This window comes from Myotis nattereri (genome assembly GCF_964212035.1).
Source record: "Myotis nattereri genome assembly, chromosome: 3".
In the NCBI taxonomy this organism is placed as follows: Eukaryota; Metazoa; Chordata; class Mammalia; order Chiroptera; family Vespertilionidae; genus Myotis; species Myotis nattereri.
The window spans coordinates 29,329,272-29,346,906 of NC_138077.1; the positions used below are offsets into that span (position 1 = coordinate 29,329,272).

A 17,635-nucleotide genomic window follows, 5' to 3' on the forward strand; every position below is an offset into this window, starting at 1 on the left:
ATGTTTCTAACTATCCCTCTCCCTTCCTCTCTGTAAAAAAAAAATCAATAAAATATATTTTTTAAAAAATTATCTTCTATTAAATAGCAAGTTCTTCACCAGGGACCACAGTCTATAAAGTCAGAAGGAACATTCAGAAGCATGTGAAAATACTATACGAACTAACACACAGCACTGCATTCCCATCTACTTGCCAATGAAATACAGTCCTTTGTAGCAGTGGGAAAGTTTCACATTTTGTCAATGGATTTTGAAACTCCCCAAGGACATGACACCTTCCACTTTGGTATTTCTCTTGACAGCCTACAGGTTGGGATTGTACTTCAGAAAGTTACCTCGACCACTCTTTTAATCTTAATTCTTCCGGATAAGATGCTTTAGACAATTTCCTTCTGGAGGCCATGATTTCAAATGCTACTTCTTACTTCAAATTAAATGGTAAATCACATTTTAATATGTAGCAAAACATTTTTTCAAAAGCATTAGGTTGCATAATCCAAGACAACGGCGCAATAGAACAGTGGCCTGGTACATAGAAAGTGTCCAATAAATGTTAGCTTGTGAGGACTTTGGTAATGATAAAACAGTGATGCTTTATCCCTTTCAAGATGACTAGGTTATTAAAATACTTTCCCTTTCATCTTGCGTCCTCATGTTGTAAGTTCCCTGTTGGTGCTATGAAAAGTCCTACAAAAAGGGTCAGATGAGCAGGGTTAAAAGCTGGCCTTCTGAGGCCTGCCAACCACTTTGTGAACTCTGAAACAGATTCTTCAATCCCAGCTGACTTTTGAGAAGATTTCAACCCTAATCCGAAGCTTCATCATGTGACATTCATGACAGATCTTGGGAGAATCACCCAGCTAAGCCCAACTTCCTTTCCCATACAGATTGCAGGGTAACATTTGTTGCTTTAAGGAAATCTAGTTTGGGGATGATTTGCTGTGCAACAGGGTAGCTAATACAGATTTTGGAAGTGAAGTGCTGTTGTAACCAGTGTCTCAAAGGTGGGAGCAGCACTGCGACTGTGTAGGGCCTTACGAGGGGTGCAAGTAGAGGATAAGGTGCCTTGAGCACAGTGTCCAGAGAATTCTGGCTCTGAACAGATTGCTAGTAAAGGTGTAAATTAAAGTGAAGAAAATTTTATTGGAAGCTGGAACTTACGTTGTGGCAGAAGGCTTCCCAATACCCCCACTTCCATATAGGTACATGACCTGCAGTCGCTTGCAGGTATTTGAGAAGTAAAAAATGAACTGGGTGGTTTACCTAAGATTTCCCAGCAAAATGGTTTCTTCTTGTTACTCACAGTAAACTGTGAGAAGGAAGGACTAATAAACAGAAAGGAGGCAGGACTTGTTGGTTTTGAGCATTCTCAGCCTCCTTAGACTACAAACAAGGCAAAATTAAGAAATAGCTTCCAAGCAAAGATCAATTCCAGGGAACTGTCAGGAAAAAAGAACATGATCTAAAGATGAGATGCAGAGCGTGGCTTCTGAAATTCTTGTTAAGAGCTTGGAAATGTGGTGTCTCAGAGAGTGATGTAGCCAGGCCGCAGGAAAAGTTTAAGGCTGTGACTTGCAGGTCCTTCCAATAGGCCTTTGGGAAGATAAAGGGCGTGGTCACTCCTTAGTCTCAGCAGAAGCCCAAGCCAGAGAAGGATTTACCTTCAAGAAATATGTGGGTGTGGTTTTTGTCTAACAGAGTAAGCGCCAACGAGTTTTACAGAAGACCCGCAAAAGTTTCGAGAGCATTTTATCAGCAAAAACTGCCAGTTTGGACTGAAAGGGACAGAGACAGTACTAGATGCAAAAGGGCCATAGATCCCAAAAGTTCTACCGGCAGGAAGCAGGCTGAGAAAACTCAGAAACAGGCACATAATACCTTCCATGAAAAAGGAAGGATGATTCAGAGAGTGGAACCAATAGCCAAAACACAAGAATAAACAGTCATGGAAAATTATTCCCAGGCCTGAAAACCTATGCAAGGACCATGTATTTGCCCAGTTGGATTTCGGAATTGCGATGAACCAGTGAGTCCGACATACCTTGGGTTTTCTGCTTTGATGAACAAAACTATGGAGGCATCTTAACGCCCGCCCCCCCACCCCCCGTGGTATGTTGGTTGTTTCAAGGTCAGAATACTTGACACCTTAGTTTCACAGGCCTGCAGATGAAGAGGAACTTACTGGAAAAACTAAACCCAAGGAGCTTCACCCACACCCAGATCAAACTTAGATGACTTCTGGATTTTGAGCTGATGCTCACCTAGATAGCAAAGAGAATTTATTTTTCATCTTCTAATAAAAGAGATGTGTGACATAGGTACAATTTAACATGTTTTATAGCATCAAACCTTTAAAAAGGATATGAAGTCCTTTTAAAAATCCCCTTGAAATGTTTTTTAATAGGTTAAGACAGTGGTCGGCAAACTCAGTCAACAGAGCCAAATATCAACAGTACAACGATTGAAATTTCTTTTGAGAGCCAAATTTTTTAAACTTAAACTATATAGGTAGGTACATTGTTATTAACTTAATTAGGGTACTCCTAAGGCTTAGGAAGAGCCACACTCAAGGGGCCAAAGAACCGCATGTGGCTCGAGAGCCACAGTTTCCCGACCACGGGATTAAGAGATTGATGTAATAGAAATTATAGATTCATATTATTAAATCTTAACAATGTAAAACTTGGTAAACTGTTCTATACTAACCAAACTAGATAATCAAGTAATTATCAGCTACTCAATTTTAATATATGTTTAGGATATTGATATTATAGCATCAAGCTGTCGTCCAGAGCATCCAAGCAATATCAAAGCTCTCTGAAATATCTTAATTTGTAGATTTTTGTTTGTTTTTAACAAAAGCTCCACATAAAGGGGCTTAAATGGGATGCAAAATGGGAAAAAGGGATGTTTATCTCTCTTAAAATAATTATAGATCGTTTTTAAATTCACTTACTCTCAAAGCAAAGGAAATGGTGTTATTCAAATGTTCTATAATACCTTACTCAGAATGATAGCGTGTCCGTTACTTTTCTATTCGCTCTCTTACTGTGACATTTTATATACGAAAAGTTGTTAAAGCAATATACATATTTTTAAATGTCGTACAGTTATAAAGAGCAATTTATTTCATGCCCACGTCCCTCCAGGCGATGAGCCTATTTAGTGAGGCTTATTAGTGAAGGGCAATGACTGACATGTCCTCTGGATAAGCACTCCCAGGCCAATAAAAGCAAAGAACACAAATATGCCATTCAGAGAGACACCGCATTGTTAGAAATAGCAACGCCCACTTCTGTCCTGACGGGGTGGGTGCTGCCGGTCTGCCCAGAGAGAGCAGAGCGCTGTGCGGAGTGCCACGCTGCACTGGAGGGCAGGATACACGGGCGCTGTGCTTAGCTTGAGACACAGGGTAAGTGACTCATCAGCTTCAGGACTGTTTTCTTCACTGTAAGATGCAGTGTTCATATCAGACTTGAAGAGCTGATGCATTCCTAACCTTCAGGCAGGTACTCCCAACGTGAGTTCTTACTTCAGGCACACAAAACCTGTACTTTTCCCCCTATAATAAACTTCTAAAAAGGAAACTTTATGCTAGTACATTATAAATGAAAAATCTGACTTGCAGGGCACTCATGGATGGTAACTGTAAAAGTTAAGTGCAATAAAACAATTATTAAATTCTAGCTATCAGGCTGTTGGCTCCCTGAAATCTGCTCTCTTTGAAAAAAAAAAACAAATGAGCAACTCTATCTAGGGTAGAGGTTCTAGAATCAAATTGAGAGTTTCTACTTGATTTGTCAAGAACACACTGAAAGAGAATTCAAAAGGGTGGGTTTTTTTTTAATTATATGATTTGATGTTATTTTACGTGGCATCTGCATGCCGCCTAAAATCAACTCAGTATCACCCCAAATCATCTTTCATAACAGAAACAAAAGTCCTACACTCTGGAAATCAAATAATCACACCAGTTACCTCTGATCTAAATTTTATCTTGAATCCTCATATGACTCATCTAACCTACTTTCTCAAAACCAGTAATACTGTCATGAGACACTAAGATAATTTTTTAGGTCAATGGAGTACTGAGAAAAGAACATGAGCTAGGAAGTCACATTAGGGTTCTAAGCTGTTTCGTTGGATTTGACCTTGATCCTGGCAAGTTCACCTCTCTGAGCCTCAGATTGCTCATTCACATTTAAGTGCTTGTGTCACTGTTAAATGAGAAAAAAGCCTGTTCCTGAACACAGTAGACAATCAATAAATGCTATGTACTTAAAATAATTTAATTCCTTCAAATAAATTTTTAAAATCTATCTTAATAAAGTCACTTCAAGTAACAGTAGCTTAGGAGGACAATATAGTTTGCCATTTTATAATAAAGTTACATTACATATAAAACTTTCACTCCTAACAAAGCCAAAACCCCACAAACCACTGACTGGCAAAAGAAGGAAAAACATTTTGTCCTGAATGATAAAATAACAATATTTAGTGGTCACAATGAAAACAGCAACTCTTACTTGCAACCATGTAAAGTGTTTTCAGATCTTTTTCTTTCCCCCAAAAAGGGTCAAAACAATAGAAAAGACAGAGCGATTTTCAACCGGTGTGCCGCAAGAATTTTTAAAACATGCAATGCCTGTGGCTTAGTTGGCTGGGCGTGTCCCTTGCACCAAAAGGTTGCCAGTTCAATTCCAGGTGAGGGGACATGCCCCAGTTGTGGGCTCAATCCCTGGTAGGGAACTTGCGGGAGGCAGCCAATGAATGTTTCTCTCTCTCTCTCCCTTCCTCTTTCTCTAAAAAGTAATATTAATATTTAAAAATAAACATACAATACCTCACTATTATTTAGTCAGGGGCACAGACCTCTTTTCCCTTAGACTGTCAAATAAAAAACTGACAACAGCCAACACAGTAACAGCCTCCCAGTGTGAAAATCAAAATTGTACCTATTTTTTTGTCAAACTGACAAAAAATATATATTTTTGGTGTGCACAGAATTTTAGTAATCAGTTTATATGCGCCATGAGATGAAAAAGGTTGAAAATTGCTGTACTAGATATAGCAAATGATGGCCAAATAACCAGCGTGATGCTAATCCAGCAACAGTAGCCTTTCCTTATTGGTCTAAACCTTTCCTTATTGATCACCCAATAAGTGTCATTGCTATTCACGCCGGCATTCATGTTGTGCACTTCAAGTGTATTATTTCTAATCCATACAAGTGTGCAAGACAGTCATTGTTATCCCCAATTAAATATGAAGAAACTGAAGTTGAGAGAGGTCAAGGTCATTCTACTGGCAAACGCCAGAAATGCATTCACACTGTATCCGATGCCAAACCCACGCTCCTTTCATTAATCCTCGCTTCTTTTCAGGCCATAAAGATGTGAGCAAGAATGTCTCCACGCCTGGAAAATCATAAACTGATGTTAGTCCCCTTTTTTCTCTCTCTCCCTTCTTCTGGTTTCTCTCAAATCCTTTGTATTTTGGTCCACGGCAGCTTCAGTCGTCATTTCCTCAACTCCAGTTCACTCACTCCGAAAGTCACTGAAACCTGGCCTTGTGCCTCCGTCCTATAAGAAACTGCATTTGGAACAGCAGGAGACATTTTTTTTTTTTTTTTAATTTCAAGGTACGGTTTTCAGCCCACCTGGGACTTAAGCTAAAGGCTCACAGTAATGAGCAATTTTCTTACATTATCTTACATGTCAACCTATAGTGGCATATTCCCATTTACAGGGATAACTAAGGCAGACGCAATGTGTAGAATCAAGTATTTCTGCACATTACAGATATTCAACAGAATACGTAACAGGACATTTTTCAAAAAGTGTCTAGAAGTTTTTCTCTTTTATTCAGGAAATGAATTTTAAGGCAAGGTTTTACATTCAAATAAAAACTACGGAGCCCAGAAAGTATTCCTGTTCTATTTTTTTTCAGCCTTGCCAAAGCAAAGCCTCCAAAACTTAGGTTGCTTCGCCCCCAAAAAACGGGAGAGAGAGAGAATCTGTTCTATTTTTTAAAATACAATAGAATTAAACAAAAGCAGCTTGATAAATAACTCCTTTTAACTGCAAGATGTACTTCAGTGAAAATGTTTATTTACTAGAAACTAACTTTGCACTTGAAAATGCGTAAACCTATATAACACACGGCCCACCCCTGTGGGTTAAATTACTGAGGTCTGTGAACCATTCGAAGGTACATGAGGTTCCCCAATAGACCAAAGTACAGACTACAGCTTTCTAAGCATCTCATACTGGCTAACACTACTGATCCTTGCGATAACCCAGCCGTGGGCAAACTACGGCCCGTGGGCCGGATCCGGCCCGCTTGAAATGAATAAAACTAAAAAACAAAAAGACCGTACCCTTTTATGTAATGATGTTTACTTTGAATTTATATTAGTTCACACAAACACTCCATCCATGCTTTTGTTCCGGCCCTCTGGTCCAGTTTAAGAACCCATTGTGGCCCTCGAGTCAAAAAGTTTGCCCACCCCTGCGATAACCTCTTCTAAGCACTACTAGAGGCCTAGTGCATGAAATTCGTGCACGGGTAGGGTCCCTGGGTCTGGCCAGCGATCAGGGCCGGCCGGGGCCTTCCTTCATTCCGCGCCACCCCCTAGTGGTCAGTGCACATCATAGCGAGCAACTAAACTCCCAGTCTCCTGGTCAATCTCCCGACGGGACAATCTACATATTAGGCTTTTATATATAAAGATTATCCTGATTACCACATACAATGAAAACGAGCCACAGAGAAGTTAAGTAATTTGCAGACGATCACACAGCTATTGCGGGTGGGAGCAAGAAATCAAATTCAAGCGCTGACTCCTCAGCCCTTATCCATTACACTTAATTGCCCACCAAATATAAAGCCCATTCATTGGCAGAGAGAAAATACCACACGGTCACAGACCTACTATTTACTGAGCACCTGCTATATTGCCCAGCACCAGGCACTGGAAATGAAAGAATAAAAAAAAAGCCTGGCTCTGAGCTAAAAGAGACTTTTTCTTTTTTTTCTTTATTTTTTCTTTTCCTTTTTTAAGCAGATTCGGGGTAGGTTGAAAACAAAGTAACCAGTTACAATGAAATGTGTTCAGCCTCCGGCTAGCAGACCATCCTGCCCGTTAGGAGAACACAATCAATGCAAAGGGCAACTGACTGGGAAAACAATAAAACCTGAGAAACACTAAAGGTTTTTTATTTCAAATTGTTGCCCTACACGCACCTGGACTTACCTGGAACAGAAGCATAGAGAACATTATCTACACCTTTCCTTGGTGACTTCAGGTCATCACTGGGAAGGCCAAGAGCACTACAATAATGTCATAGACAGTGTTTTAGGAATGAAGGACACTTTGCTCCTGCTTTTTTGTTGTTGATTTTTAGAGAGAGGAAGGGAGGGAGACAGAGAGGGAGAGAGAGAAAAACATGGATGTGAGAGTGAGAAACATCAATCAGTTGCCTCCCATACACACCCCAACCAGGGATTGAATCTGAAAGCTGGGTATGCGCCCTGATCAGGAATGGAACCTGCCACTTTTGGGTGTATGGGACAACACTCCGACCAACTGAGCCACAAAGACCAGGGCTGTTCCTACTTTTAAAACATTTGAAGTTATATCTCACTCCCAGATCTTATTGCACAAGGTTATTGCCTACCTCTAGCAGTTACACCCTCTCCCAATCTGAAATGACACAGAAGAGAGTTAATCAGTAACCATATTCCAAGTTTAAATTGTCAAGGAAAGCCCCTTTTCCAGAGTAAAGTACTCAGATTTATGACAGTTCACCTATTTTCTTCTATGTTCATTCATTTACGTACAATAAGAGGAGGTGGCTCACTAGGAAAACGGATTTTGTGAATTTCAAAAATTTTTACCCACGACAAACCTGGGAAGAGAGATAAAATATCTTACATCTAACAGGGACAGTGACTACAGTAACAACCTATCTTCAATGAGCAGTACCTACTACGTGCCAGGTATGCTGCCAGTTTAACAGGGATTAATTATTTTACCCTCACAATATCCCTATGAACTATGTCATTCTAACCTCCAGTATATAAGAAAGCTGAGGCCCACGTTCACATAAAAAGTTGCAGGACCAGAATTGGAATCACATGCTCAAGAAAAAAAAAAAAAATAGCCTTCAGTGTCTTTGCAGCCAAGCAGGCACAGTAACTGTGTGAAGTGGCTCAGTGTTAAGATTATGGAGCTGTGGTTCTCAACTTGGCAGCACGTCGTAATAACCTGGGGAGACTGCCAGGGGAGCTCCACCCCCCCGGATTGTGATCTGATTGGTCTGGGAGCTGCCCAGGTAATTCCAATGGCCAGTCAAAACTGAGAACCACTGTGTGCAGACTCAGAGAATGGTGCATGGCCCACTTGAGAGGAGTTTTAAAATGCTTAGAAGGTTGAGGAAACACTGTGCTGGTCAAAGGTTGTTAGGACTGCCTCTGCCAACAGTGCGTAACCTCTGCCCCACTCCTCAGCATCATGAAGGTACAGTGTGGATGGCAGACAGATCAGTACATAGATAGGCTGGCAGACATACAGACTTATATTTAGTGGGGAGAGGGCTGCCTAGTCTTGGAACGTCCCCCATGTCACCCTACCATCTCCTACTTATGGAACTGTTCTACTATAAAAACCCTAGGTGTTAGAGGTAACCACCTTTCTAAATAAACTCTGGAGTACAACCCATTCTTAAACTGAAGACATCCTAAATATGCTCACTTAACAAATGTGTACCTTCAGATTATAGGGCCAAACTACATAAACATTTCAAGAGTCATTTATTTTTCTTAATGTATTTTTATTGATTTCGGAGAGGAAGGGAGAGAGAGAGATAGAAACAATGATGAGAGAGAATCGATTGGCTGCCTCCTGCACGCCCTGACCGGGGGATCGAGCCTGCAACCCAGACATGGGCTTGGTTCATAGGTTGACACTCAACCACTGAACCATGCCGGCTGGGCTCAGGAGTCATACTTTTTATAGAAGGCCACTCATAATTAATGCTGATCTTAATCCAAGACTGATCAAGAGATCTCAGGAAACTAAACAAGTCTTGAAAATAGAGAGTTTAAGGCCCTAAAAACAAATGCAGGTGGTACATAGCACTGCTGAGTAAAATGTCATTTGTCATTGGAAAAGGGAAGCAAACCTGCATACCATCAGAAAAGCTTCATTACCTGGCCTGCAGATGTGAAATCAAAATAAATGCTACAGAAGTCAATCGGGAATCCATTTTAAAAAGAATACACTGTAGCCTGCTTGGGAAACAATTCTTCATGCTTAATCATGTTATAATAATTGCAGCACCACAACTCAAGAGGAAATGGCAAAAGGGTAAAATTAAGAAACGGACTTTAAGGCAAGTCATTCAAACTTAGCTACATCTTTTCTTCCGCAGCAAAGCAAATATTGTGCAGTTTAACTGTCTCATGTTACCACTTAGGACCACTCCCCCCCACTACCACCGAAAGAAGGCATATAAAAGAAGAAAAGACATTGAAATTGATTTTCAAAATGGAATGCTGCAAATAAAGGCCATGTCTCAGAAAGCAAGGTCTTGGTCAATGAGTTTCAACATTGGCAGCTGAGGCAAATGCGCTACTTGGGGCAAAATATTTTGTTGCCGTTACGTGTTTGGTTTTTTCCAAAGCAGAGACTGGGAAGTGGAGCCCGAGAAAGCAGACGAATGTGCTTGGGATTAATGTTCTCATCTCGGCTCAGGATAATTTTATCAGTTGACTGAATGAATATATATGGACCCCCTCCTGAGTGTCAGGCACTGTGCAGTGCTGAGGATGCTGCTGATAGCACCTGCTCGCATGGGTCTCCTAAAGTACGAGACCAAGGCAACCACTTCACAGAGTTCACCACACAAGCCCCTTCTGTAAACATCCAGCCCTGCCTTTGTACTATTAGACAGAAAAATTTTCCCTTGTTCCAACTGCACTGAACTTCACAGGGAAGCCGCTGCCATCATCTAAATAAGTAAGTAAATAAATATATACCCATACTTTGAATACCAACATTATTCATGGATAAACATCCACAAATTAAAAAAAATTTTAAGTTAAGACTGTACCAAAAATAGGTTTTCCTTTTGAAGTAAGCCCAGCTCACATATTTTCACTGTCTGTGGCTGTGTAGCTTCAGTAAGCTAAAAATACTTTCCCTTCTGCTAAGTTGGGAAGAGCAAAAAAGACCAAGCAATCGGCCGTGTATCATTTTCACTCATCTTAATTTTTTTTACTAGAAAACACTCAAAATAGCTGAAGTAACAAAAAGGCATCTGTTTTATATTTGTATACAGACACACTGACAGATACATGTATTCGGCTCGTATCCTCACAGTAATATGAAATATGCTATAGGTGCCCTATCAGCAAAGACTGTCAACATTTCACTACTCCTAGCTTTTCATTATTATTTTGGTTGGAGAGAGGGCTGCATAAGTGTTGAAAACTAACCCAAGTACAAGTAAAAGCTTTCAAAATATAGATACGCTACTTGGGCAAAGCATACAGGATGGTTATGCTCTTAAGAAGACAACTTGGTGGTTACTGTACAGTCATGCATCATTTATGTTTCTGAAATTTACATTAAGTGAGATCTGAAAAGAGAAGGATAGAACTTTGAGTCTTTCTGCAGGTCTTGCTCAAGTTGTGTTTGCTATGTCTGGTAAAGCGAAAACACTGTATTTCTCTTCTTGGACTTCTCAAAGCTAACTGTAAAACCACACACACACACACACACACACACACACACACCTCTACCTCTGTGATAAACTAAATGTTACTCAGGAAAACAAACATTTTTCCCCCGCAAAAACATACCTGCAGGATGGTAAACAGAAGTAGTGTGGACGTTTCCAATACCTCTAAAGTCCACCCTACTAGGTTACCAGAAACTAGCCTTCCACGGGACTAGGCCATTAGTTTGAGCTGCTGGGTTATGGCTGAGTTTCCCTTAGGGAAAAAACAGCACAGTTTGAGAAACCTCTGCCAAACTCCCCATTTCTTGGGCTACTGACAACGTCAAACGAAAAGCAAGTGGCTAGATTAGAACCAGGGAACCATGCCCCTCTGGGATGGGCTGGCAGTAGGGGAGCGAGGGCTGCTGGCTTGCCTGCCCCGACAGCGCCGGGCCTTTGCTAAGCGCTGGAAGACCGGAGTCGGTGTGCGCCCGGCCATCCAATGCCCAGCGGGTCTAGGGGCCGGCGCTACCCATTTCAAAGGGAACCGCCCGGGGAACCCGGACGACGGGGATGTCATCTCCCCTGACACTCGGGGCACAGCGACCCTGCAGGGCTCGCCTCCGATGTCCCCGCAGGTCAGAGGTGGCCCCCGCGATGCCAACGGCTCTCCAAAGCCACTTTCCCAGCCCGGGCGGAGGCGCTGGGAAAAGTTGGCCGCCGGCCGCGCGCGGGAGTCCCGTTAAGCGTACCTTGCAGCTGGGCGGAAAGGGACTCCTGGTGCTGCTGGTACTTTTGCGCCACCGCCTCGGCTTTGCGCAGCTGCGTCTGCAGCTCGTAGTAGAGCATCGCGCCGTAGAGGAAGCCGAAGACCACGGTCAGCAGCAGCAGCGTCTGGAAGATCCGCTTCTGCTTTCGGGAGCACATCCCGTTGCCCATCGTCCCCGCCGGCCCTTCCTCCCGCCGCCCGAGCGAGCGCCTCAGCAGCGGCCGCTGCAGGAGGGGGCCGGGCGCAGCATGGGGAGGAGACGCGAGACACAAAAGCGGGGCCGAGGGGGAAGTGGCGCCCGCTCAGCCCCCACGCGCCGCGGGGCGCGCAGCCATGGACGCGGCCGGGGCGGCCGCCGCCAAACTTTTGCGAGGCTGGCTCTCCGCGGGTGCCGGGGCCCGCGAGGGGGCCCTCCGCATACTTCTGAGCGGGGTGCCCTGGCCGATCCCCGGACGCGCCTGCCCTGTTTCCTGCTCCCCACTTTTTTGGCCCGGCTGCCCCCGGCGGCGCTCGGAGTCCCGCCCTGGCCGCTCCCCGCCCCCTCGCGGCGGTTCCCACTGCGCGACTTTGTTGCCACCAAAAGGAGGGGGTGCGCGCCCAACAAAAGGAGCCGGGCTCCGGGCGGCCCTCCGCGCGCGGCCCGCGGGATCTGGGTGACCTGTGGGGGCTGGGGGCTCGCCCCGGTTTGGGGGATGGCGGGCCGCTGTCACTGACGGGGCTGCGGAGCCTGGGCCGCCGCCGCCTCCCACCCAACTTACGTGTCACCCACAGCCCCGCTAGTCTGGCCAACGGGATTCCCGGAGGAAGTCCCACTCGGTCTCCCCGCTCATTGGGCCCGTCCGAGCCGCACCTCCCTCCCTTCGGGAAGGCAGTGCCGGGCTCGATTGGACGCCCGCTTTGTCCGTCCGACCCCAGGGCCGCGCCTTCCCTCCCACGGCGGGGCAGCGAGGGGCTGGTGGGCAGTGAGGCCGCTTGGCGCCGGGGTGCGCCCACGTGGAGCGCGGGTGGGTGGGGAGAGGCGGTGGAGCCTGGGGCCGGAGGGTTGGGGTGCGCCGCGGACGTGTCCTGGCCTGAAACTGGGTGCGGTCCGGTGCGCACGTGTGTGAGTGCATGTGAGTGAGTGAGATCCGGCGCTCAAAGTCTATAAACGCAGAGCGTGGAGGAGAGCAACTACACTCCATGGAGTGTCCTTTCTTTCTTTCCCCATCCCAGGGGCAGATGCCATAAACACAAGGGGTAGCTACATTGTCAGCACAGTCTTCTTGGTGGAACAGGAGATGCCAAGCTGAGGCTTGCCCCATCCAGTGTTACCAGTGGGAATGCACTTGTGCCCTCAGATGGCAGGGCACTAGTGGGTAGACTAGCACTCTAGCGCGCTAGACTGACTGCTCAACTGACCACGTGGGTTGGGGAAAACAGCTTGTCTTTGGCAGACGGGAAAGAAATGATCTCATTTTTTTTCCCCCTTGGCTGAAAATAGAATAATTTAAAAACAAATCTTACAGGCTGAAATGAGCACACATTCATTTTGTCATATGTATTTGTTTTATTGGTGGCAAAAAAAGAAACCCACCACATCAGTTACCTTGTTAAATTACATTTTAAAGGCCAACAAAGGTTCCCCATGTAAAAACAAGTAAAACAAACATAATAAACACAAACCTCTCCAAAGAAAATCCATAGTGCATTTGTTCTTTCTGTGTGCTTGAGAGGGGAAAATTGAGGTTATGCATAAATAATTTTGTTTCTGCTCTTGACCGGAATTCTAAGAAAGTAAATTATTTCTCAAAAGCCTCAGTAGTGTCGTGGAATTTATTACCGACTGCATAATTTTAATGATATTCTAACCAGATTTCAGTCATCAGTAATGGCCAGTGAGTGCTCACTGATCTGTTTAGCCAAATACAACATAAAGACAGTCCCTGGTGCAGGACTTTTTAGGTTGACTCTGAAGTTAGAGGATACTAAAAACCATAAAAATAAACTGAATTTACAACCTAACTAGACTGTGACATAAATTTAAACTATGAAAACTAAGTATATGTGGTATGTACTTTTCCCTAATAAATAACTCACAGTATAATGTTCAAAATGCTTTCATGTACGGATAGATTATCTCACTTGTCACAGACACATTAAGTACAGATGTTCCTCAGCTTACATTGGGATTGTGTCCTGATAATCCCATCATAAATTGAAATTATCTTAAGTCAAAAATGCATTTAATACACCTACCCAACAGAATATCATAGCTTAGCCTAGCCCCGTGGTCGGCAAACTGCGGCTCGCGAGCCACATGCGGCTCTTTGGCCCCTTGAGTGTGGCTCTTCCCAAGCCTTAGGAGTACTCTAATTAAGTTAATAACAATGTACCTACCTATATAGTGTAAGTTTAAAAAATTTGGCTCTCAAAAGAGATTTCAATTGTTGTACTGTTGGTATTTGGCTCTGTTGACTAATGTGTTTGCCGACCACTGGCCTAGCCTAACTTAAATGTGCTTACAACACTTACATTAGCCTAAAGAGCATAGATAAATTGGGCAAAATTATCTAACACCAAGTCTATTTTGTAATAATACTAGAGGCCTGGTGCACGAAATTCATGCATGGGGGGAAGGGGGGTTCCCTCAGCCCAGCCTGCACCCTCTCCAATCCGAGACCCTTGGGGGATGTCCGACTGCCTAAACTGGCAGGTGGACATCCCTCTCACAATCTGGGACCGCTGGCTCCTAACTACTCACCTGCCTTCCTGCCTGATTGCCCCTACTGGCCCCCCTGCCAGCCTGATCACCCCCAACTGCCCTCCTTGCTGGCCTGGTCACCCCCAACTTCCCCCTGCTGCCAACCTGGTCACCTCTTATTGTCCCCCCCTGCTGGCCTGGTCACCCCCAACAGCCCCCCTCTGCTGGCCTGGTCACCCCTCACTGCCCCCCTCTGCTGGCTTGGTTGCCCCACACAGCCTGCTGCTCAGTCCTTTGGTCGCCTCTCACTAACCCCCCTGCCGGCCTTGTCGCCCCACTCAGCCTGTTCGGTTGTCCATTTAGTCGTCCGTTCAGTTGTGATGGCCCCTGGCTCTTTAGATGATAGATAGATAGATAGATAGATAGATAGATAGATAGATAGATAGATAGATGATAGATAGATAGATAGATGATAGATGAATATCTCATGTAATTTACACATATGGTTTCCTCACCATCGTAAAGTCAAAAAATCATAAGTCAAACGATTTTAAGTTGAAGCACTTTGTAAGTCAAGGGCTATTGTAAGTCAAGGACCATATGTATTAAGGCTCACATTTTGGTAAATAAGCCAACATTTACCAAAATGACTGATAGCTCTCGGATCTTCTAGACCAGTGATGGCGAACCTTTTGAGCTCAGCGTGTCAGCATTTTGAAAAACCCTAACTTAACTCTGGTGCCATGTCACATACAGAAATTTTTTGATATTTGCAACCATAGTAAAACAAAGATGTATATTTTGATATTTATTTTATATATTTAAATGCCATTTAACAAAGAAAAATCAACCAAAAAAATGAGTTCGCGTGTCACCTCTGACACGCATGTCATAGGTTCGCCATCACTGCTCTAGGTCATGCAGAGACTTAGGAGCTCATAGGATTAGAACCCAGGTCAGAATCCTGCCTTTTCCCTTTCTTTCTCCTATAGAAGCCAGGTTCTCATTTGTTTTAAACAAGTTATATTAACAACTGGTATCTGGGCCGTTAAAATGAGAACCAAAATTAAAAAGTAAAAGTTCTAAAAAATTTTAGAGTTTTGTTCTGTCATGTAAATATTATATAGCCTTGTTCTTAGTGGGGTACTCTCTGTGTTCCCCCTATTGCTGGTAGAAGTAGACTTCTTGGGGTGCCACAGAAATAAGATTTTCCTGAGATCCCCATGGAAGGATGAGGTCTCATGGAAAGCTGTATTTCTTTGGAATTAAACCCCTGGGTTTCCAAAGCCTCATCTCCCTCTGTTCCACCATGGAAAATGTCCCCTTTTTTCTTCAACAGGGCTAAGGTCAAAGCCATCGCCCAGAGCTTCTGCTCTGGGTGTGCACAGTCCAGTCCAGCCCAGCATCTGGCTAGGTCAGCTTATGTTCCCAGGTGCAGTCCATTGTGTGTGGGGTCTGCATGGCCATGGGCCATGCGGCTTCTAGGGCCACATGGCAGGCTAGCATGGGTCATGGAACAAGGGAGTGCAAGGAAGCAAGAGCAAAGCAAAAGGAACAAGAGAGAGAGCATCCCTTGTCTTTGGATTATGTGTTCCTAACTTTTCTCAAGCTTCTATTGGGGTCCACCTTCCTAGCCAATGAATGATCTTTGTTCCCAGGTTACACTGACAAGCAAGCATCTTCCCTACATCACCCTGACTTCACTGCACATGTGCCCATCTTCCTCCTTGTTGACCCTCCCTTACCCCCACCCACTGTTCCCCCCAACCCCGACCCCCCAGCCCCCCCCCCCTCCGCGCACCACACACACACACTGTGATTGGAATGGACCAGTGGTTTTCTGGGGAGTGTGAAAAGGCAGTTTCCTGGTGAAGCTGCCCAGATGACCATGCTTATAATGTCTGGCCTTCCCTTTGTTTTCTTCCTATTATTAATATTAGCTAGTTAATGACTACGGTACCAGCCTTACTTGTTATTGAATTTGCTGCTTTAAATTTCCCTCTTTTAGTTTGACTCTTAGAAATCAAGACTGGATCATTCCTGTGACCTTGTTAAATTCTTCATAACTAAAATTTCCTTACCATTGCCAGAGTACAATTTGCTAAACTCTTCTCTCAAAAAAAACCCCCAAAAAACAAAACAACAACAACAACAAAAGAACCAACAAAAAAAAAACCTCCCAAAACTACTCTGGAGAAAATAAAGTTTTATAGTTACAATCCTAGACCATACTTAAATAGAAAATTATACTAGTCATAAAAGGAGAAGAAATTGTACAGAGAGGGTTGAGAAATTATTTTTTATATATTATACAGTTTGCAATATTTAGTTGTATTTCAGAACCTTTGGACAATCCTTATGCTTCTGGAATACGTGATTACTCATTTTAAACCTCTGATTTCTTTGCATCTGATTCCAGACTCCATAGGTATTCTTTGCCTAAAGCTGCTGGCTGGCTGTACAGAAAATAATAAATGTGGGCCATAAAACACAACTCAATATTTAGTCATAAAATTTGAAAGAGAACAAAAATTATTACCTGAAGTTATCCATTATTTCAAATTCAAGAAGGATATGTGGAAGTACATAAAATCACTAATGGCAGTGTCTTTATAATATTACTTTTCCAAGGTGAAGTATGCTGGTAGTTTCTTGAAAATATCAATAGAGAGCTTTTGGGAAACCAACATGGGGGGAGCTATCCAGGGGCTATAAATTCAATTTACATAACATTGCTTTTGTGTAGAGATTGTAATAAATGGGCTAGTTAGGCTAGTCTTGCCACATCCATGTTAGTTATATTTTATTTTTGTTTCTTTATTATTTTAATAATAGTATCATGTAATTCTATTTCTATTTGCCATATATTTAATAATATATATAATTAAAAATGTGTAAGTCCTGAAGAATATCACCAATTTAATGTTTTATTTCTAAGGTAGGCAGCAATGAAAGAGATTCAAGGTCTTACATTTGAGAAGGGCTAAGGAAACATTAGGGAACATCAGCATTCTCTTCAGTTTCAGTAAATTTGTCATTCTGATAAAATTTGTTTATTTTCAAAATAGGGGAAAGCAAGAAAAGCATGGTTAAGGGATATAGCCAGTATCTAATTTGTAAAAATGAGTGATTTTAAATTAATAATATTCAGGACCCTAGAGTAAATAATTTTCATTTTCTGAAATTTCTCAATTAACTCTTTACCACAAATTAAATTCAATATATTTTTTAATTTGTAAGAGAAGTCAACATCTAAGAAAAGGTGCTGAATGTTAAACAAATTTTTTACATAATTTGTAACTATGGTGATGGATGTTAAGTAGACTTATTTTGGTGATCATTTTGCAATAAATACATACATTGCATCATCATGTTGTACACCTGAAACTAATATAACGTTATGTGTTGATTATATCTCAATTAAAAGTAAATCAATAAAATTTTAAATGATGTTTCAATATT

General features: G+C 42.9%; 1 protein-coding gene across 3 annotated transcripts in view; it reads right to left on the bottom strand.

Annotated features, from left to right (window-relative positions):
• Positions 1 to 12,272, bottom strand: part of GOLIM4 (golgi integral membrane protein 4) — a 79,959-nt gene extending 67,687 nt beyond the window's left edge. For 2 of the 3 annotated variants that reach the window (XM_081088305.1, XM_081088304.1), the window contains exon 1: positions 11,477 to 12,266. In XM_081088305.1, the coding sequence (XP_080944431.1) occupies positions 11,477 to 11,663 (187 nt within the window). In that variant the 5' untranslated portion in view covers positions 11,664 to 12,266. Of the gene's footprint in view, positions 1 to 11,476 lie in introns of all 3 variants that reach the window. The other variant, XM_081088306.1, reaches the window with a different exon arrangement.
• Between the last annotated feature and the right edge of the window lie 5,363 nt (positions 12,273 to 17,635).